General features: G+C 38.7%; 2 protein-coding genes across 2 annotated transcripts; both read left to right on the top strand.

Annotated features, from left to right (window-relative positions):
- Positions 1-1,419: 1,419 nt before the first annotated feature.
- On the top strand, positions 1,420-10,528 carry LOC140867386 (enhancer of mRNA-decapping protein 4-like). Its single transcript, XM_073272460.1, has 12 exons — positions 1,420-2,554; positions 2,738-2,787; positions 2,864-3,020; positions 3,111-3,329; positions 5,671-5,799; positions 5,960-7,573; positions 8,236-8,595; positions 8,682-8,801; positions 8,964-9,134; positions 9,308-9,472; positions 9,559-9,678; positions 9,849-10,528. The coding sequence occupies exons 1-12, from the start codon at positions 1,661-1,663 to the stop codon at positions 10,155-10,157; spliced, it is 4,308 nt and encodes a 1,435-aa protein (XP_073128561.1). The 5' UTR covers positions 1,420-1,660; the 3' UTR covers positions 10,158-10,528.
- A 2,252-nt stretch (positions 10,529-12,780) lies between these two features.
- Positions 12,781-20,736, top strand: LOC140867387 (enhancer of mRNA-decapping protein 4-like). The gene is made up of 12 exons (XM_073272461.1): positions 12,781-14,281; positions 14,470-14,519; positions 14,596-14,752; positions 14,851-15,069; positions 16,215-16,343; positions 16,504-18,117; positions 18,575-18,934; positions 19,022-19,141; positions 19,309-19,479; positions 19,632-19,793; positions 19,877-19,996; positions 20,153-20,736. The coding sequence occupies exons 1-12, from the start codon at positions 13,400-13,402 to the stop codon at positions 20,459-20,461; spliced, it is 4,293 nt and encodes a 1,430-aa protein (XP_073128562.1). The 5' UTR covers positions 12,781-13,399; the 3' UTR covers positions 20,462-20,736.
- Positions 20,737-21,189: the final 453 nt, after the last annotated feature.

The following is a 21,189-nucleotide window of genomic DNA, read 5'->3' as shown; positions in this document are numbered from 1 at the left end:
TTAACGAACATATTCGCGAACTCACGAGCCGAATATCATTAAGCTCGAGTTCGACTCAATAAAATTTTCGAGCTTGAAATCAAGCTCGGACTTAGCTCGATAAGCTTAATGGAGGAAGTCGAAGGAGATTTTCATCGAGTAGAGCTCAAAAAAGCTCGCGAAAAATTCGATTCGTTTACATCCCTAACCAAAGCAATACTGCTTGGGCTTGAGTCATTTGGAATAACTGGCCGTTATATTTCTCTATATCATGGATTTTATTTGACCCATATTGACGTAAACGTGATCTAAATGGCCTTGTCGGGAACAAATATTGTATTTTTTATTATATAACATAACACATATAAAAAGTCATATGTGACACAATATATATCTCACTTTGAATTCTTTGTTTTGTTTATATATTATTATAAGAATTAAAAAGATTAAAATTATTGTATTTGATCAAGAGATTTAATCATTAATATTTATTAATCTTGATTGTTTGATCATTAAATGTCAATCAAGAAAATTTCTGTCTTCACTATCGTTACGATCCAACGAAATGTCAAGAATTGTCTTTACTTCAAGAGGATGAAAATTTTACCTTAGATGTTGTTCATTCCATTCTCCCAACTCTTAAACGTATCTTGCCACTTTCATATCATTTCCCATACTCAAATTGAAACAGGTTTTGAACCTCGGTATTCTCGAAATCCACAGATAAAGGTGAGTTTTGATCATGTGCACATTCTCCACTCTCCAACATAAGCCTCTCCTTAATAATCCACAACCCCAAATTAAATATCTTCAAACATAAGATGGATTGGATCTTAGATCAGTATACATAATATCTATGTGTTTGAAGTATCTTCATTTAAAAACTCGAGTCATCAATGAATCAAATGATTGAAGAATTCGCCAAACTTGTTTTCCTAAAAGAGAGTCGTATATAGTAGATAATTTCTGAAAACCTAACTCACCGTTTGATTTAGATTTACCCAGATTATCCTATTTCGTCCGACGCATTCTCCTTTCACCGCACAAATAGTTCATTAGAGTTTTGCATAGAACTCAAGATGGGATCCTCGCAAAGAGTGCTACGAGGGTTTTCATATATAAATATACAAAAACACCCCAACACTTACACAACAAAGATGACATATTTGGATTTGTTTCAATGATTTGAAATGCTCGTAAAATAAATACTCCTAGATCGAAAGTCGAGTACGTATGATATCTATAAGAAGATTCAAATACTGTATTTCAAATATCACGATGATGGTAGGAATATGTAATGTACAAGTATATATGTGTGAACATCGTAGAAATGTATTTAAAAAAATAAACATAGAAATTGAATAAAATTTATTTAGCACAATATTACAAGAGAAATTGTTTTTAATAATGGTAAAGAGCTACAGCCTACTGTTATATATCCCACCAAAAGGAAAGCAGCAATAATTTAATCTGTGATCCCATCAGCATCGTCTTCTTGTTTTGGGTCCATCATCTTCTTGTTTTGGGTCCCCCAAAGGCCATTAGTCTCTTCACCACCGCCACCGGATCTCATTCGACGCTCCTCCGGGCGGACAACCACCGGAAGTCACGCAGATCTTCCTGTGTCGATCTGCAGTAGCTGCTGTGCATACTATTTATTACGCTTCTTCAGTTTGCAGGCATGGCGACCTCTGGAAATCCCAATCCACCCGCCGGAGCTCCTCCTTTCGACATGCCCAAGTTTTTCAGGCCTTCGACTTCCCCGGCAGCAACACCTGCTTCCAGCCCCAATCCCCAAAACATTGCCAACAGTGATAGCGCCTTCACTAACCCTAATTTGATTTCAGCTCCCTTTCCGCCCCCCTCGGCCTCTTTTCCGCCGCCAGCCGCTTCCGGCGGAGGGCAGTATTCGTATCCTCCTCAAGCCTCGCCGTTCCTCCACCAACCCCAGTTCCACCATCTTCCTATGTACAGTCCCCCATCCAACTCTCGGGAATTTGCGAACCTTCACCCCCAAAGGTCCATGTCTTATCCTACCCCCACCCTCCAACCCCAAGTTCCCGTGCCTAGTTCCCCCCACCACCTTAACTTCCAAGCCCCTGCTAATCCCCAAAACCCTAACAACCATGGTGCTCGTTTGATGGCGCTTTTGAGCGCTCCACCTTCAACGCTGGACATTCCAAACGAGTCCACAATGCAGATGCCCCAAACCCTCCCCAATTCTGCAGGCTCAGATTTTTCTATGCCACAATTTGTGAACAATTTGCCATCCGGGCCTGGATTATCAGTTTCACATCAAGGCCCTGTCTTGCGGATGTTGAGTAATAAACTCCCCAAGGGAAGGCATTTGAACGGCGATCATTTGGCTTATGATATAGATTTTAGGTTGCCAGGAGAGGTCCAGCCTCAGCTTGAGGTTACACCCATTACCAAGTACGTCTCAGACCCAGGACTTGTAGTGGGCAGGCAAATTGCAGTGAATAAAACATATATATGCTATGGACTTAAGTTGGGGGCTATTAGGGTGCTTAATATCAACACTGCCTTAAGATCCTTGCTCAAGGGCCTAGCTCAGGTTTTGTCTACCTCTTTGGCACTCAAACTTATTCTGTTGTTACAACCTGGAATTTTTTTGGGTTTGTTTAAGTGTTTATGAGGTGGTAATCTTTTGATTAGTTTTTCTTATTGTTTCTCCTATTCTTGCTAGCATTTGATAATGCCCTTAATTGAATCTTGTTGAATTATTTATTCCTGCCAGAGGGTCACAGACATGGCTTTCTTTGCCGAGGATGTTCACCTTTTAGCTAGGTAACTTTTTCCTCCATTGTCCTGGGATCACCATATTTTTTGTCTTCGCTTTAACAAACTAGTTGGGTGCATACAGTGCAAGTGTCGATGGTCGTGTCTATGTGTGGAAGATTACTGAAGGTCCTGATGAAGAAGACAAGCAGCAAATTACTGGGCGAATTGTCACTGCTGTTCAAATTACCGGAGAAGGAGAATCTGTTCATCCCCGAATTTGTTGGCATTGTCATAAACAAGTATTTCACCATCACGATCTGTTTTTGATCGTTTAACTGTATTTTTCATCTCTTGGCATTGATTTGCTGGGTAATTTTGTTCTCTAACAGGAAGTTCTTGCTGTTGGGATTGGGAAGCACATTTTGAAGATTGATACTACGAAAGTGGGAAAAGGAGAAAAATTTTCAGCCGACGAACCTCTAAAATGTACCGTTGATAAGTTGATCGATGGCATCCAACTTGTTGGTAGTCACGATGGGGAAGTGACTGACTTGTCTATGTGCCAGTGGATGACCACCCGTTTGGTATCTGCTTCAGTAGATGGCACGGTTTGTTATATTTCTTGAACTTCTCCCTCCCTACAGCTGGTGTTATTTCTAGATTTCTTGACTAACAACAGGGGCAAATTATTGCCTCGTCATATAATATTCCTTTTGTTTTGCATTTATTTGGCTGAAGGTTTTTATCCCTCTCTTGCACATACAAATGTAAACAGTAAGTCATCAAATATTAAGGGGGAGCTCCTGGAAAAGAGCAGTAGGATTTGAATTAATGTTTGCAATTGAAGCGGAAAAGATTAACAAATCACCTATGTTGTCATATACTTATTAATTTTACTAGTGAATATACAAACTAGAATCTAAGAGATTTTAAGAGAAAAATGGAATTAGATGATAAAGCTTATCAATAAACACGAAGTGAACTATTCAACTTTCTTAGAAGCAGATCTCTTAATTGTATCAGACTCGCAAGGCACCATTTAGAATAAAAGATTTGCATTCAGTAATCTGAGGGATTGGCCCTACCTAAGATTGTCGAGATTTCAAGAAAGTGTAGCATTTTTTGCCTCTTTTTAAAGCTTTTACCGTTATGTTCAGGTTTGAAGGTGGCTATCATTGTTTCTTCTCCTGGAATACTGTACCATGGGACTTATTAGTTTGACTGATCTGTATTTTCTCATTAACATATATTTCACCGGTTTGATAATATATATGCTGCATATTAAAAACTAATCAGTAAATGTTATAATACGTGACAAAGGCCAGTCGTATATCCAATGACATGCACTTAGTAGCACATATCATTTGCATTGGTTGCTATCTTGCAGTCAACTTGATCCTGTGAATATTATATTAATGCAATTTGCGTGGACTTGTATTCCAACAATTTTATTTGTTTTCTTTTAAAAAGGAATGCTATGTTGTTTCCCACAGCTTGCATGTTTTCCATTGTGCACTTTGTTTTCAACTTAGTTTCAACCTGTGAATGTCAATGGATTTTATGGACTTGGTTGTCTGTTATAACTTTTGAATGAATTTATCATCTTTACTATTTTATTAAGGCCGAGAGCCTTAGAAAAACTGTTTTGGTGTCTTGGCCTGGATTTTTTTAATCCAAAAATACCCCTCCACTCACCCATGTTCTTTTTATTATTTTCAATTTACACTTTTTTTTTAATTTTCCCCCCCTTTTCAATTCTATTCATGTATTACGTCGCACACACATCGGATGTGCCTCAATTGCTAGTTTAAATAATGGTTTTACATTTACCACGCCATAAAGGTTTATTAATTTGGGGATTGATGGTAGATAATTTGTTATGGCATTTTTTGTGGGCGCCTTTGAAAGGAAAATAATTTAATAAAGATGAGTAGTGGTAGGCCAACGTGGAAAATTTTGTATGTATTAAATCTAGCCATTTTTTCAGGGACACATCAGTATATATTTAACATTAGCTTGTAATAGCAAAAACCTTGAAACAAAACTTAGCCAAATTCATTCTTAAGTACATGATTAAACAAAACTGATGGCGCTAGTTTAATAAACTTTCCATCTGAAGTACCCTCTACATTCTTTATTTTCACATAATTAAATCTTGTGTTTCTATCAAATAACATGGTCGTATTAATTAAATTTGATACGTAACTTTATCTCTTATAAAGCACAAAGCTGAAGTGTTAATACTAGCAGATTACTTACCATATCTTGAATTGCAGAAATGAGTATTTAAAACTTCCTAAATAATTTGTATGGTTAGAAGTAAGTGTCACCAAAAGCTTGATATTTCAATATTTGCTCACGTTAATGCCGCAGTCAGGTGACAGACATAAATCCCAGATTTATATGTGCTAACTTGGTATTGTGCATGCACAGAAATAAGTACCCAATTCCAACTAATTATTGTGTAATTGCGTTGGTAGGGTCTGGATCTACTACATTGATGTATGGAAAAATCGAAGATTACAAGGCAAACATATAGTTATTTTTTTTAAAAGAAAATATTTCAGTGTTGTGTAGGGAGATAACTAAATCGAACATAAAACGATTAGGTCCTAAAACCTGACTTCAACCTCCCGCCCACCTATGCCACTAAAGAATAAGTGGGAGTTTATTTTGATGAAACTAAATGGTCGAAGCCTGAAATGTTGAAAGTGATGCATGTGCGGTCAGGGAGTTGTGAAGGATATGATTTCTGATTTCAAATGCTGCTTGTGGTTTGTTGCTGACTTTAAAGATGCCTCCAATTGTGAAACACTGAATGACTGAATACCTAAATATCCCCATTTTACTTGACGTATATTTGGTGCATGATGATTGTGCTATCATTATGTTACAAGTTTCCCAATAAAGTTGCAGGGGTTGAGGGCTTGTCACTTTTTTCTTTTGCAGATTAAAATTTGGGGAGATCGAAATCCACTACCAATAGCAGTCCTCCAGCCTCATGGTGGACAACCTGTAAACTCTGTCACATTTTTGCCCGCTCCTCATCGCCCAGACCATATAATACTCATGACGGGGGTAAATGCAAATAGTGATTAATTTTAGTTTGAATCATAAAGTTATCTTTGTTAAGGGTCTCTTTAACTCCACTTGCATCAAATATTACTCGTTAAATCTTGCTTGGCTTATGGTTTTGATTGTTATATCACTTCGCTCAGCTTTTAAAGGATATGTCCAGGGCCCTCTGAATCGGGAAGTGAAGATATGGGTATCAGCAAGTGAGGAAGGTTGGTTACTTCCTATTGATTCTGAATCTTGGCACTGCGTGCAGACATTGGAATTAAAGAGTTCAGAGGCTCGAACAGAAGAAGCTTTCTTCAATCAAGTGATAGCCTTGTCACAAGCTGGTCTTCTTTTATTGGCAAATGCCAAAAGGAATGCTATATATGCTGTGCACTTGGAATACGGTCCTAATCCTGCTGCTACACGCATGGATTACATAGCCGAATTTACGGTCACAATGCCAATATTGAGTTTTACAGGGACGAGCGAGTCACTACCAAATGGTGAGCAAGTTGTTCAGGTATATTGCGTCCAGACACAGGCTATTCAGCAGTATGCATTGGACTTGTCTCAGTGTCTGCCTCCAGCAATAGGAAATGTGGTGTATGAGAAGTCAGACTCCAGTGTTTCACGCGAAGCTTCTATTATAGAAGGACTTACCAATTTGGAGTCTTCTGGAATTAAAGCAACGGAGGTACCTATAACTAGTTCTGCACCTTCATCGTCCATGTATGAAAGTGGCTTAGAGAATATACCCGCTGTGAGATACCCTGTTGACCATGTTTCTGCCGAGTCTCCCAGCCTTCAGGAGTTTGCTCCCTCAAGTATGGAAAGCAAAGTGATACCTTCACCTGTAATTGCTAGTGATAGTAATCTTTCTTCTGTTGCTTCACCTTCTCTACCTTTGAGCCCTAGGCTGTCTGGAACACTTTCTGGTTTTAGAAATCCATCAAGCAGTTTTGAGCATGGTGTTTTGAGTAATGACCGGAGTGTAGAGCCTAAAATTGTTGAATATACAGTAGACAGACAAATGGACGCCATTCATAGTAACTCGTCAGACGTAGCTTCATTTGATGGTGATTCAAGAAACTATGAAAATAAGCATTCTCAAGATGATATCTCCTTGGCACTCAATCATCCAATAAAATTCAGACACCCTACTCACCTGGTTACTCCTTCTGAGATATTGATGGCCAATTCATCCTCCGAGGTGATACACACAACTGAAGCCCAGAGCGAAGTTGAACTAAAAATTCAAGATGTGGTAATGAGCAATGATACGAGGAATTTTGTTGTAGAGGTAAAGGTTGTGGGTGAAACAAAATTTGATCAAAATATCGACGACGAATCTCGAGAAGAACTTCAGACTTTTCTGTCTGAAAAGAGGGAAAGTATCTTTTGCTCTCAGGCATCTGACCTAGGAATTGAGATGGCCCGAGAATGCCATGCCGTATCACCAGAAGCTTATATAGTGGAGGAAGATCGCCAGTTTGATGGGACTGGAGTTACTGAAACTGTTGCCCAACCTTCAACCGTAGAAGAAGATATTCATGACTCCACAAAGGTTGGTCCCAGCAGCGTCATTGATTCGTCAATTCCTGTGTTGTCTCCGCAACCTGCACCAAATGCCAAGGGAAAGAAGCAAAAGGGGAAAATTGCTCAAGGATCTGGCCCATCTTCACCCTCACCAAGTGCTTTCAATTCAGCAGACTCTTCTAATGAACCAGGCATCGGCTATGGTACTCCTGTAGAATCACAAATTTATTCCATGCGAGAGATCCTGCATCAGGTAATTGTGAACCTTTTAATATTGTTACTATTTACTGTTGGGCAATTTTCCTCGTTAAAGCAGTTATATATATGTTATATTTCACCATTCTTCAAATTTAATCATCCGGATGTTTGTTATGATCCTCAATTCCCATATTGAATATAAGAAAACAACACAAAGAAATACATACAAATATGAATTCAAACAGATGAAATCCCCAAAGTAAAGCCTCTGTCGCTCCCTAGCTATGCTAGTCAGTTTCCAAATTGAAATCTTCTGAATGCCCCCTACAACTATCTCACCCCTTAAAATATATTCCCTTCCCTAAGTAACTACCTGGTCCAACTGACGTAAGCCCATAACAATATAGGTCTAGAGTAAACAATTCTGTTAATGGGCTCTGTCCAAACTTTTAGTATATTTTAATTTTGTGCGCATACAGGGTCATTGTTAAATGTTTTGAAGTGCTTGTATGTCCCTCATTTCTGTGCTTTTCACTCTCCAAGTATTGCTATTTTTATTGTTGGATCTTTTTTCATAGGAATAATGCGAAATGCATGTACTAACTTTTTTATGTGTCCGGTAGAGTTAATCTGTGACAATCAAGTGCAAATTGTTGACGGCATCTGATTTATGCGGCAATATTTTGATCTCACCCTTCTCGGCTTATTTATTTTCAGCTTGTAGCTCTGCAAAAAGACATGCAGAAGCAGATGACAACAATGATTGCTGTCCCTGTTACCAAAGAAGGCAAAAGAGTTGAGGCATCATTGGGACGGAACATGGAGAAAGCTGTAAAAGCTAATGCTGATGCTTTATGGGCTCGATTGCAAGAAGAGAATGCAAAACAGGAAAAGGCATCTCGGGAGCGAGCACAGCAAGTAACAAATACGATCAGCAGTTTCTTAAACAAAGATTTACCTTCATTGATAGAGAAAACTGTGAAACGAGAAGTTTCTTCACTTGGGCAATCTGTGGCTCGGGCTATCGTTCCCACAATTGAGAAAGCGATATCTACTTCTGTTGTGGAGAGCTTCCAGGTTAAAGTTCTACATTTCTACATGTGCTTAAGTATGCTTATTGTGGCTTAATCATTTTCTGAATCGCACATTATTTATGTGATCAGAAAGGGGTGGGTGATAAAGCTGTTAATCAACTGGAAAAATCAGTCAACTCCAAGCTTGAGGCTATGGTTGCTAGGCAAATCCAGTCACAATTTCAAACTTCAGGCAAGCAAGCTCTTCAGGTACGAATCGAGAATAAGTTTGACTATTATTTTATTGTTTTTTAACTCTATGCTTTGTTTACAAAAATTGAGATGGATTATCCACGGAATGACAGACCTGTCTCTATTTTTACGTAGTTGTCCGCCCTGCAAAATCTAATCTCATACTGATTTGCAATGCAGGAAACACTGAAATCAAGTTTGGAAGTTTCTATGATCCCTGCATTTGAAATGTCGTGCAGGGAAATGTTTGAGCAGGTTGATTCCGCCTTTCGGAAAGGAATGGTTGAACATACTGCAGCAGCTCAGCAGCAGTTTGAGGCTTCACATTCATCTCTTGCACTTGTTTTGAGGGTATATTATGTTATTATTTTTACAATATTTTGCTAATGTTTCTAAATATGTATACTCTGACTAAATATGAAATGCACATAATAAATATGATTGTCATGTTACATTATCGAAGGGTCTATTATTCAATCTTCTTGGTATCTACCTGCCCCACTAATTTTTGTTTATTTCTTCAGGATGCTATAACTTCGGCATCATCAATGTCTCAAACTTTGAGCAATGAGTTGCTTGATGGTCAAAGGAAATTGGTAGATCTTGCTGTTGCAGGTGTAAATTCTAAAGCAGCAAATCCTTTGCTAAATCAGCTGAGCAATGGCCCTTTGGGTGGTCTACACGAGAAGGTTCTCCATTTCTCCCTGATTTTTTTAAAATTTATTTTAACTACTTCTTGCTTTCAGACTTATCTATTCTGTATGCTATTTTTTAGCTCGAGGTTGATCCAACAAAAGAGCTTTCTAGGTTGGTAGCTGAGCGGAAGTATGAGGAGGCTTTTGTTGCTGCCTTGCACAGGAGTGATGTTACTGTTGTATCATGGTTATGTTCTCATGTAGGCTCTACTCTTTTTCTCTGTTATTTTCCTCACAATATCAGACAGAGCTTGCCCAATTACACCATTTTCTTTTCACATACATGTTTTTGTTGTCAATTGTTATTCGTCGAAATCCTAATTTTTTTTTTCTTTCAATACATTGATCCTTTTTATTCGGTCTTATTCAGGTTGATTTGCCTACGCTTTTGGCCATGAATCCACTGCCATTGAGCCAAGGGGTACTCCTCTCTCTTCTACAGCAATTGGCCTGTGATATTAGCAAGGAAACCCCTCGAAAACTAACTTGGATGAGGGAGGTTCTAACTGCTATAAATCCCGCCGACCCAGTGATTATGGTGCACGTACGTCCCATCTTTCAGCAAGTATATCAAATATTGGATCACCATCGCAGCATCCCAACCACTACGGGTTCCGAACTTTCCAACATTCGGTTGATCATGCATGTCATCCATTCCATGCTTATGGGCTCTAAATGATTACAATGCTACTCCACAAATCTAAAGGAATAATTAAGAAGTTGTGTGGGGATTTTGGGAAAGGTTTGTACAAAATTCTAGGTTTCTCGGTCAGAGGAATATAATTGAAAATAAGCTTTCTTTTCCCGGTCCCTGAAAATATGTGCAGAAATTTGTTTAAATCTCCATTGTCAGTGGTTCGAAATTACTGTTTATATGCAATTTTGTACTTGTACACTCTTGTACCGCCCGAGAGTTCTTTGTTATTCTTTGTTTAGACGATGATAATATCATCAGTTTTATAGGCTATTTTCGGTTAACAATACCCAGGTACTTTTTGAAGGTGTATAATTAGTTATTTATTAATAGTGTTTGGCTCGCTATTCTAATTCTCACGCATAGCATAGCTTTATTTGCGCCAGTACGTGCATTAACATGTTTTGCTTTCAGTTTGGTTGGTGAATCGGAGTAGATGTGACAGTTAACCGACGAGGGCGTCAACAGCTCGGCTTGGTTTCATGCATCAAGAACTTGATTGCTTTTCCATATACGAGAAGATCACATCCACTAAGACTTGATTTTGATGGTTCGGCATTCAGATTACTTTTGGTTCCCTCTAAACTGACCAATTATCAACAACATAAAGGGTCATTTTTTTTAAAACGTTTTGACTGCCAAAGCAACCTTCTATTACCATCATTCCGAATTACTATTTCTTTTATTGATAAAAGTTGTCAAACACGAGTTTTAGGTATTAGATGGATTTCATCGACATAATTTTCGATCTGTCGAGAAAATGGCTGCTTGAGGATAACACATAACTGGTTTGGTCGACCGTAATCTCGCTGGCCCGTTTTAACATATATTTATGTTCATGATATCACAATATATATTTATTCCACCAAAAAATCTAATCTAATATGATGATACCAAAAATTTATCTCGGGTTTGGTCAGAGCGAATCTTCAAATCTCTTCAAAAGCGGGTCGAGTCGGGTATGACGTGGTTCTGCACAGACAGAAACTTCGTTAGGGGGGCCGAAGGTGTTTTCGGCGTGACCTTTCCGATGCCTAAGTCAGTGCTCAGCAATAAAGAGAGAATAATAAAGAGATAATAAAAGTGTGTGAATATGTGAGCAAAAGTGAATGTGTAAAACCATAAATGATACCTGTATAAATACAGAGGCTGCAAAATTCTACCCAAGGTAGGAGACTGAAGTAGGTAGGACTCAATCATAATGGCGGCTAGGACTCTTGCGCCGACTTAATATCTGATCATATCTCGAATTTAGCGTAGCTTATCTTTATCTGTTAAAGATCCTCAAATATTTACTATTATCCAGGCTTTTAGATTGTTGGGTCCGGGTTGGGCTTTTACCATGCCCAGAAAGGGCTCGGCCAATGAGCTCAGCAGTTAAAGGCTTGAGTCATGGGCTCTTCCTTTTGTCTTGAATAGACCCATCTAGCTTGGGTTGATACATGAGACATCATCAAATGGACATTGCATTGCATTAAGCCTTGTCATATAATGATATTTGGTGATTTTTGGACTATGCTCCTTGATCATGGATCATCGGGTTCGAGTCGGACCAAACCCATATATTTCTGAGGGCATCATAATCTAATAACAAAAACCATGGGGATATTGTGAAGCCGTCAAGCCGAGGAAGATATATGGTAACTATTGACATTATTTTGGCTGGTTTCAATCATAATGGCGGCTAGGACTCTTGCGCCGACTTAATATCTGATCATATCTCGAATTTAGCGTAGCTTATCTTTATCTGTTAAAGATCCTCAAATATTTACTATTATCCAGGCTTTTAGATTGTTGGGTCCGGGTTGGGCTTTTACCATGCCCAGAAAGGGCTCGGCCAATGAGCTCAGCAGTTAAAGGCTTGAGTCATGGGCTCTTCCTTTTGTCTTGAATAGACCCATCTAGCTTGGGTTGATACATGAGACATCATCAAATGGGCTTTGCATTGCATTAAGCCTTGTCATATAATGATATTTGGTGATTTTTGGACTATGCTCCTTGATCATGGATCATCGGGTTCGAGTCGGACCAAACCCATATATTTCTGAGGGCATCATAATCTAATAACAAAAACCATGGGGATATTGTGAAGCCGTCAAGCCGAGGAAGATATATGGTAACTATTGACATTATTTTGGCTGGTTTGTTTTTTTGTGAGTGCGGACGATGTTGATATTGAGTTAGTGTATTGAAATTATTCTAGGAAATATTTTTAAGCTTTTCTCAAAGTTATAGGAGCATTCTAAAATACTATTTAAAATGGTCATGTAAAGTCTTTTTAGAATTTCTTTAATAAACACAAGATATCTTGACATAGGATGGTTTTCACCAAAAACTTAATCAACTAGATGATATTGTAATGGAACATTATATAGCAAATCATAGATATCTAACTCATTAATCACCATCTTCTTTTTTGATACGAAATAATTAACATCTTCTCATCTCATTAGAAAACATTTATTATTTAATGTTCCTTATTTATTATTATCTGGACTGAGTAGTTGTTTTTTTTTCATAATATTGCGACAATTATTAAAACGATTATTTGTGTTGAACTCAATTGTAAATGCAACATTGTATAATCTGTTTTAGTCATACCCACACATTCATCCAATAATAGTTGAACTTTAGATTGACATGCGATGACATTTTTCTTATATAAGCATGCGTTATAGACGAGAATTGCATAAAAATGTTTTGAAGATATTGATTATTCGTATAAATTGTTTGGATTTGTGTTTTGTCATCTTCTTGTTCAGATTTATAGAATTTATCAAGAAACTCGTTTCTTGTGGCGTTTATGACTTACCAATCTTCGACGACAAGTTCTTTAAAGTGTTTAGGATTCGTGATATCATTGGTCGTGGTTGTTTTGATTCACAACTTGTTTATACTTTACATATAATGGGTCAAAACATGTCATTGAAGCTTAGGATTTTGTTTAATTTCGATTTTGAGTTGGTTCATATCCCTAGTTAGAGATCAATTTGACGCACGTTGGTAGCGGTTATCTGTCACAACGGTTTAATTTTGTTTTGTTTTGTTTTTTTTTTTGAAATAAACGGTTTAATACTTTAATTTTGTTATGAAATTAGATAACATGAATGAAAGATTATATTATAATTATTTTAAGTGTTGAATGATGAACGACAATGGCAAACAACGAGGTGAGAGCCTGCGAAGACTGAGATTGAGCTATTGAGCTACACTCCAAACTTGCAGACATGGCCACCGCCGGAAATCCCAATCCACCCGGCGGAGCTCCTCCTTTCGACATGCCTTTGCTGTTCAGACCTTCCACTTCCCCGGCAGCAGCACCTGCTTCCCAAAACATTTCCAACAGCGGTAGCTCCTTCACTAACCCTAATTTTATTTCAGCTCCCTTTCCGCCCCCCTCGGCCTCTTTTCCGCCGCCAGCCGCTGCCGGCGGAGGGCAGTATTCTTATCTTCCTCAAACCTCACCGTTCCATCTCCAACCCCAGTTCCACCATCTTCCTATGTACAGTCCCCCATCCAACCCTCGGGAATTTGCGAACGTTCACCCCCAGAGGTCCGTGTCTTATCCTACGCCCCTCCTCCAACCCCAAGTTCCAGTGCCTAGTTCCCCCCACCACCTTAATCTCCAAGCCGCTCTTGTTTCCCAAAACCCTAACACCCATGGTGCTCGTTTGATGGCGCTTTTGAGTGCTCCACCTTCAACGCAGGACAGTCCAAATGAGTCCACAATGCCGATGCCCCAAACTCTTCCTACTTCTTCAGGCTCTGATTTCTCCATGCCACAATATGTGAACAATTTGTCATCTGGGCCTGGATTATTAGTTTCACACCAGGGCCCTGTGATGCGGATGCCAAGTAGTAAACCACCCAAGGGGAGGCATTTGAGCGGCGATCATTTGGTTTATGATATAGATATTAGGTTGCCAGGAGAGGTGCAGCCGCAGCTTGAGGTTACACCCATTACCAAATATGTGTCGGACCCAGGACTTGTAGTGGGCAGGCAAATTGCAGTGAATAAAACATATATATGCTATGGACTTAAGTTGGGGGCTATTAGGGTGCTTAATATCAACACTGCCTTGAGATCATTGCTCAAGGGCCTAGCTCAGGTCTGCTTTACCTTTTGGCACTCGAACTTAGTCTGTTGTTAGAGCCAAGAATTTTTGTGGATTTGTTTTACACTTTTAGTGTATGAGTTGGTAATCTTGTTATTAGTTTTTCTTATTGTTTCTCTCAATCTTGTGAACATTTGAAAATAGCCTTAATTGAATCTTATTGAATTATTTATTCCTGCCAGAGGGTCACGGACATGGCTTTCTTTACCGAGGATGTTCACCTTTTAGCTGGGTAACTTCTTCCACCATTGCCCTGAGATCACCTTAGCTTTTGTCTTCTCTTTACCAAACTAGTTGGTTGCATACAGTGCTAGCGTGGATGGTCGTGTTTATGTGTGGAAGATTGCTGAAGGTCCTGATGAAGAAGACAAGCAGCAAATTACTGGGCGAATTGTTACTGCTGTTCAAATTACCGGAGAAGGAGAATCTGTTCATCCCCGAGTTTGTTGGCATTGTCACAAACAAGTATTTCACCGCCAGGCACCAACGATGTGTTTTTGGTTGTTTAACCGTATTTTATCTCTCGGTGCTGATTTGCTGGGTAATTTTGTTTTCTCCAACAGGAAGTTCTTGCTCTTGGGATTGGGAAGAATATCTTGAAGATTGATACTACGAAAGTGGGAAAAGGAGAAAACTTTTCGGCGGACGAACCTCTAAAATGTACAGTTGATAAATTGATTGATGGCATCCAACTTGTTGGTAGTCATGATGGGGAAGTGACTGACCTATCCATGTGTCAGTGGATGACCACCCGTTTGGTATCTGCTTCAGTAGACGGCACGGTTTGTCATATATTTCTTTAACTTTGCCCTACAGCTGGTGTTATTTCTAAGTTTTTTGACTAATAATGGGAAGCAAGTGCCAAGTGATTGCCTCATCATATTATTCCTTTTCTTCTGCATTTATTTGGCTTAGGGTCTATACACCCATTTAAAGTGACATGTAGAATCAATAAAATTAGTTTAGTTCTCTTCCTTGCACAAACAAATGTGAAAAGTATGTCATAAAAATTAATGTTGAGTTCCAGCGACACACGAGCACGTGCAAAATCGAATTAACTGGGAACATTTTGTAGTAATTAAATATAGCAATTTTGCAGTTGCACATGAGTGTATATGCAACATTAGCTTGTAATAGCATAAATCTTGAAACAAAATTAGCCAACTTCATTCGAAAGTTCATGATTTATCAAAACTTATGGCGCTTGTTTAATAATTTTTCCATCTGATGTACCCTCTCCATTCGCTATGTTCGCATATGTAATCTTTCCGTTCTATCAAATAACGTGGTTATGATAGTCAAATCTGATTTAAGTAACTTTATTTCTTATAAAGCACAAAGCTAACGTGTTGATTACTTCCCATATCTTGAATTGAGGAAATGTGTGTTTTAAAATTCCAAAGTAATTTATATAGTGAGAAATAAGTGGAACCAAAAGCCTGAGCTGACAAGATGTCAATTAAAAATAATTTTCTATTTCATATTGTGGAATGTGCTCACGTTAAGGCCGTAGAACAGATGATAGACTCATAATTAATTATCCCTGATCTATACATGCTAACTTGGTATTGTTCGTGCACGGACATACATACCCAATACCAACTAATTAAAATGTGAACATATATTTAGTTTGGGAGGAAAAGTTCAACATTGTATAGGGAGATTCTTAAATGTCTAAATCCAACATTAAACTACTAGGTCCTGAGCAATGCATGTGCAGTTAGGGTGTTGTGAAGGAAAAAATTTCTGATTCCGAATGTTGCTTGTGGATTTTTGCTGACAGTCAAAATGCCTCTAATTCTGAATAATCGAATATCACTTAATATCTAGATATCACATGTGTGCTTATGGTTATTGAGTGCTTATGGTTATTTGGTGTATTTCCTATAAAGTTGTGGGCGTTGAGGACTTGCCATTTTGTTTGCAGATTAAAATTTGGGAAGATCGAAATCTACTACCAATAGCAGTTCTCCTGCCTCATGGTGGACAACCTGTTAGTTCTGTCACATTTTTGGCCGCTCCTCATCGCCCAGACCATATAATACTTATAACTGGGGTAAATGCAAATAGAGATTCATTTTAGTTTTTCTCACGGAGTTATCTTTGTCATGGGTCTCTTTAACACCACTTGCATCAAATATTTCTTGTTAACTCTTGCTTTGCTTGTGGTTTTAATTGTTATATCACTGCACTTAGCTTTTAGAGGATATGTTCAGGGCCCTCTCAATCGGGAAGTGAAAATATGGGTATCAGCGAGTGAGGAAGGTTGGTTACTTCCTATTGATGCCGAGTCATGGCACTGCACGCAGACTTTGGAATTAACGAGTTCAGAGGCTCGAATAGAAGAAGCTTTCTTCAATCAAGTGATAGCCTTATCACAAGCTGGTCTTCTTTTATTGGCAAATGCCAAAAGAAATGCTATATATGTTGTGCACTTGGAATACGGTCCTAATCCGGCTGCAACACGCATGAACTACATTGCCGAATTTACGGTCACAATGCGAATACTGAGTTTTACAGGGACAAGTGAATCACTGCCTAATGGGGAGCAAGTTGTTCAGGTATATTGTGTCCAGACGCAAGCCATTCAGCAGTATGCGTTGGACTTGTCACAGTGTTTGCCACCTGCAGTAGGAAATTTAGTGTATGAGAAGTCAGAATCTAATGTTTCGCGCGAAGCTTCTATTACAGAAGGACTTGCCAATTTGGAGTCTTCTGGCAATAAAACAACGGGGACATCGCTTGCTAGTTCAGCACCCTCATCATCCATACATGCACATGGCTTGGAGAATGTACCTACGGTTAGATGCCCTGTCGACCCTGTTTCTGCCGAGTCACCCAGCCTTCAGGAGTTCATTCCCTCAAGTATGGAAAGCAAACAAATGGCTTCACCTGTAATTGCTAGTGATGGTAATCTCTCTCCTGTTGCTTCACCTTCTCTACCTTTGAGTCCCAGGCTGTCCGGAACACTTTCTGGTTTTAGAAATCCATCGAGCAGCTTTGAGCATGGTGTTTTGAGTAATGATCGGGGTGTAGAGCCAAAAATTGTTGAGTATACAGTTGACAGACAAATGGACACCATTCACAGTAACTTGTCTGACGTTGCTTCATTAGATGGTGAATCAAGAAACTATGAGTATAAACATTCTCAAGATGATATGTCCCTGGCACTCAGTCATTCAATAGAATTCAGACACCCCACTCATCTGGTTACTCCTTCCGAGATATTGATGGCCAATTCATCCTCCGAGGTGATGCACACAACAGATATCCAAGGCGACGTTGAACTAAAAATTCAAGATGTGGGACTGAGCAGTGAAACAAGGAATTCTGTTGTAGAGGTAAAGGTTGTGGATGAAACAAAGTTTAATCAAAATATTGTTGATGGATCTGGAGAAGAACTTCAAACTTTTCTGTCCGAAGACAAGGAAAATACCTTTTGCTCTGAAGCATCTGACCTAGGAATTGAGATGGCCCGAGAATGTCGTGCTGTATCACCTGAAACTTATATAGTAGAGGAAGATCGCCAGTTTGATGGGACTGGTGGAACTGAAACAGTTGCCCAACCTTCGACAGTAGAAGAAGAGATTCAAGACTCTGCGAAGGATGGCCCCAGTAGGGTCATTGATCCATCAATTCCTGTGCTGGCTCCGCAACCTGCACCAAATGTCAAAGGGAAGAAGCAGAAGGGAAAGAGTGCTCAAGGATCTGGCATATCTTTAGCCTCACCAAGTGCTTTCAATTCGGCAGATTCTTCTAATGAACCAGGCATCAGCTATAGTACTCCGGTAGAATCACAAATTTATTCCATGCAAGAGGTCCTGCATCAGGTAATTGCGAACCTTTTAATATTGTTATTATCTACTGTTGGACAATTTTTCTTGGAAACGCTGTTATGTATGCTATATTTCATCATTCTTCAAACTGAGTTGTCACTTGATTTTTCAGTTATGTTGGTTAAATTAAAAACATCTTTCATGCATTTATTTTATTTTGTATATTTTAATTTGTCCGCATACAAGGTCATTGTTAATTGTTAAATGTTAAATGCCATTCACGTGCTTGAATGTTACTCATTTTTGTCTTTTTTAACTCTCCCAAGTAGTGGTTATTTTATTGTTGATATATTTTTTTTATAGGAATAACGCTAAATCCGTGTACGAAATTTTTAATGCATCAGGTAGAGACTAACCATTTTATCTATGGTAATCAAGTGCAAATTGTTGACGGCATCTGATTTATGTGTCAACGTTTTGATATCATGCTTTACGGCTTATTTATGCTCAGCTTCTAGCTCTGCAAAAAGACATGCAGAAGCAGATGGCAACGATGATTGCTGTCCCTGTTATCAAAGAAGGCAAAAGGCTTGAGGCATCATTGGGACGAAACATGGAGAAAGCTGTAAAAGCCAATGCTGATGCTTTATGGGCTCGGTTGCAAGAAGAGAATGCAAAACAGGAAAAGGCGTCTCGGGAGCGAGCACAACAAGTAACAGATATGATCAGCGGTTTCTTAAACAAAGACTTACCTTCGTTGATAGAGAAAACTGTGAAGCGAGAAGTTTCTTCACTTGGGCAATCTGTGGCTCGAGCTATCATTCCCACCATCGAGAAAGCAATATCCACTTCTATTGTGGAGAGCTTCCAGGTTAATATTCTACATTCCGACATGTGTCAAAAGTATTTTTATTGTGGTTTAATCATTTTCTGAATCATACATTATTTATGTGATCAGAAAGGAGTGGGTGATAAAGCTGTAAATCAGCTGGAAAAATCAGTCAACTTCAAGCTTGAAGCTATAGTTGCTAGGCAACTCCATTCTCAATTTCAATCTTCCGGCAAGCAAGCACTTCAGGTACAAGTCAAGCGAATAAGTTTGGCTATTATTTTATTGTTCTTTGAACTCTGTTCCTTGTTTACAAAAAGAGATGGATTATCCAAGATATGGCATAGATCTTTATATATGTTTTTATGTAGTTGTCTGCCTCACGAAATCTAATTTCATATCGGTTTGCAATGCAGGAAATGCTGAAATCGTCTTTGGAAGTTTCTGTGATCCCTGCATTTGAAATGTCATGCAGGGCAATGTTTGAGCAGGTTGATTCCGCATTTCAGAAAGGAATGGTTGAACATACTGCAGCAGCTCAGCAGCAGTTTGAGGCCTCACATTCATCTCTTGCACTTGTTTTGAGGGTATTTATACTTTTACAATATTATGCTAATGTTTCTAGGTGTGCGCCCTCTGACTAATATAGAATGCACATGGTTTGCATGTTACATTACCGGAGAATGAGTCTTTTAGTTGGTACCCATCTGCCTCACTAATATTTTTTTAATTTCTTCAGGATGCTATAACTTCCGCGTCATCAATGTCTAAAACTTTGAGCAATGAGTTGCTCGATGGTCAAAGAAAATTGGTAGCTTTTGCTGCAGGAGTAAATTCTAAAGCAGCAAATCCTTTGACTAATCAGCTGAGTAACGGTCTTTTGGGTGCTCTACATGAGAAGGTTTTATACGTTTCTCCCTGATTTTTTATTTTTATTTACTTGGTGCTTTTATACCTATTTATTCTGAATGCTATTTTTTCTAGCTCGAGGTTGATCCAACAAAAGAGCTTTCTAGATTGGTAGCTGAGCTAAAGTATGAGGATGCTTTCATTGCTGCCTTGCATAGGAGTGATGTTACTGTTGTATCATGGTTATGTTCTCATGTATGCTCTACTCTTTTTCCTCAGAATATCAGAGAGGCCTAACACAGGCATATGCTTGGCCGATCTCACCATTTTCTTTTCACATACATGTATTTGGTTCCATAGTTATTTGCATTGGAATCCTAAAATTTGTTCCTTTCAATCATTTTTCTTCAGGTTGATTTGCCTACGCTCTTGGCCATGAATCCACTGCCATTGAGCCAAGGGGTTCTCCTCTCTCTTCTACAGCAATTGGCCTGTGATATCAGCAAGGAAACCCCTCGAAAACTAACTTGGATGAGGGAGGTTCTAACTGCTATAAATCCGGCCGACCCGGTGATTAATGTGCACGTACGCCCCATCTTTGAGCAAGTATATCAAATAATGAATCACCATCACAACATGCCAACCACTACAGGTTCCGAACTTTCTAACGTTCGCTTGATCATGCATGTCATCAATTCCATGCTTATGGGCTCTAAATGATTCCAATGCCACCATACGTATTTCAAGTGTCGGGATTTCAGAGGGTTTGTACAAAATTATAGGTTACTCGGTCAGAAGAGTAGAATTCAGAATACCACATCTTTTCCCTATCCTTGAGTGGTGTAGAAATTTGTTTAAATTTCCCTTTTTAGTGATTTGAAAATACCTTTACTGTTTATATGCAATTTTGTACTTGTACACACTTGTCCCGCTCGAGAGTTATCGTTATTATAGGGTTCCCACTTCCCAGCATAGAATTTGGAGACAATTTATTATGAAGGAGGTGAGCTTAAAGACCAGACGTTTATTATTGTATTCATGATGAGTAACATCTTATTTTTCATGTATATATGGCATCGGCTCCCACATGAAAAGTCAGATGTCCATAGTACTAAGCTATAGCATTTAGCAGTCGTGCAAGAAACTGCAGAATATAATAAATTGGACTTAATATTTCTTTCACATTGAAATTAATTAATCTTATTCCCTAGTTAATTCCATATTTTATCTTGTTTATTTATTGAGATGGATGATGCTTGTGCGCCAGAGGTTTTTTTTTTCCCCAAACAAAAGAACTAGTGATAAAAAAAACTGTGGGAATATTGCAAAGCAGCAAAGCTGACTCTGAGGGGTGGATGAAATTTAAGAAAAACTGGAGATATCATAGTAAGTAATTATATTAATGCTGAAAATTAGTCATGTATAATTTTTCAAGATTTTAAAAAAAT

This window comes from Henckelia pumila, chromosome 4 (assembly GCF_033568475.1).
Source record: "Henckelia pumila isolate YLH828 chromosome 4, ASM3356847v2, whole genome shotgun sequence".
Classification (NCBI taxonomy): domain Eukaryota; kingdom Viridiplantae; phylum Streptophyta; class Magnoliopsida; order Lamiales; family Gesneriaceae; genus Henckelia; species Henckelia pumila.
This window is presented reverse-complemented; position numbering and strand designations above follow the sequence as displayed.

What these genes read in the sequence shown, in the direction of transcription:
- LOC140867386 (XM_073272460.1), top strand. Translation starts at nt 1,661, where the DNA reads ATGGCGACCTCTGGAAATCCCAATCCACCCGCCGGAGCTCCTCCTTTC. An exon ending in GATGTTCACCTTTTAGCTAG is followed by an intron (nt 2,788 to 2,863) that starts GTAACTTTTTCC and finishes GGGTGCATACAG; the next exon opens with TGCAAGTGTCGATGGTCGTG. An exon ending in TATCATGGTTATGTTCTCAT is followed by an intron (nt 9,679 to 9,848) that starts GTAGGCTCTACT and finishes GGTCTTATTCAG; the next exon opens with GTTGATTTGCCTACGCTTTT.
- LOC140867387 (XM_073272461.1), top strand. Translation starts at nt 13,400, where the DNA reads ATGGCCACCGCCGGAAATCCCAATCCACCCGGCGGAGCTCCTCCTTTC. An exon ending in ATATAATACTTATAACTGGG is followed by an intron (nt 16,344 to 16,503) that starts GTAAATGCAAAT and finishes GGATATGTTCAG; the next exon opens with GGCCCTCTCAATCGGGAAGT. An exon ending in TATCATGGTTATGTTCTCAT is followed by an intron (nt 19,997 to 20,152) that starts GTATGCTCTACT and finishes ATTTTTCTTCAG; the next exon opens with GTTGATTTGCCTACGCTCTT.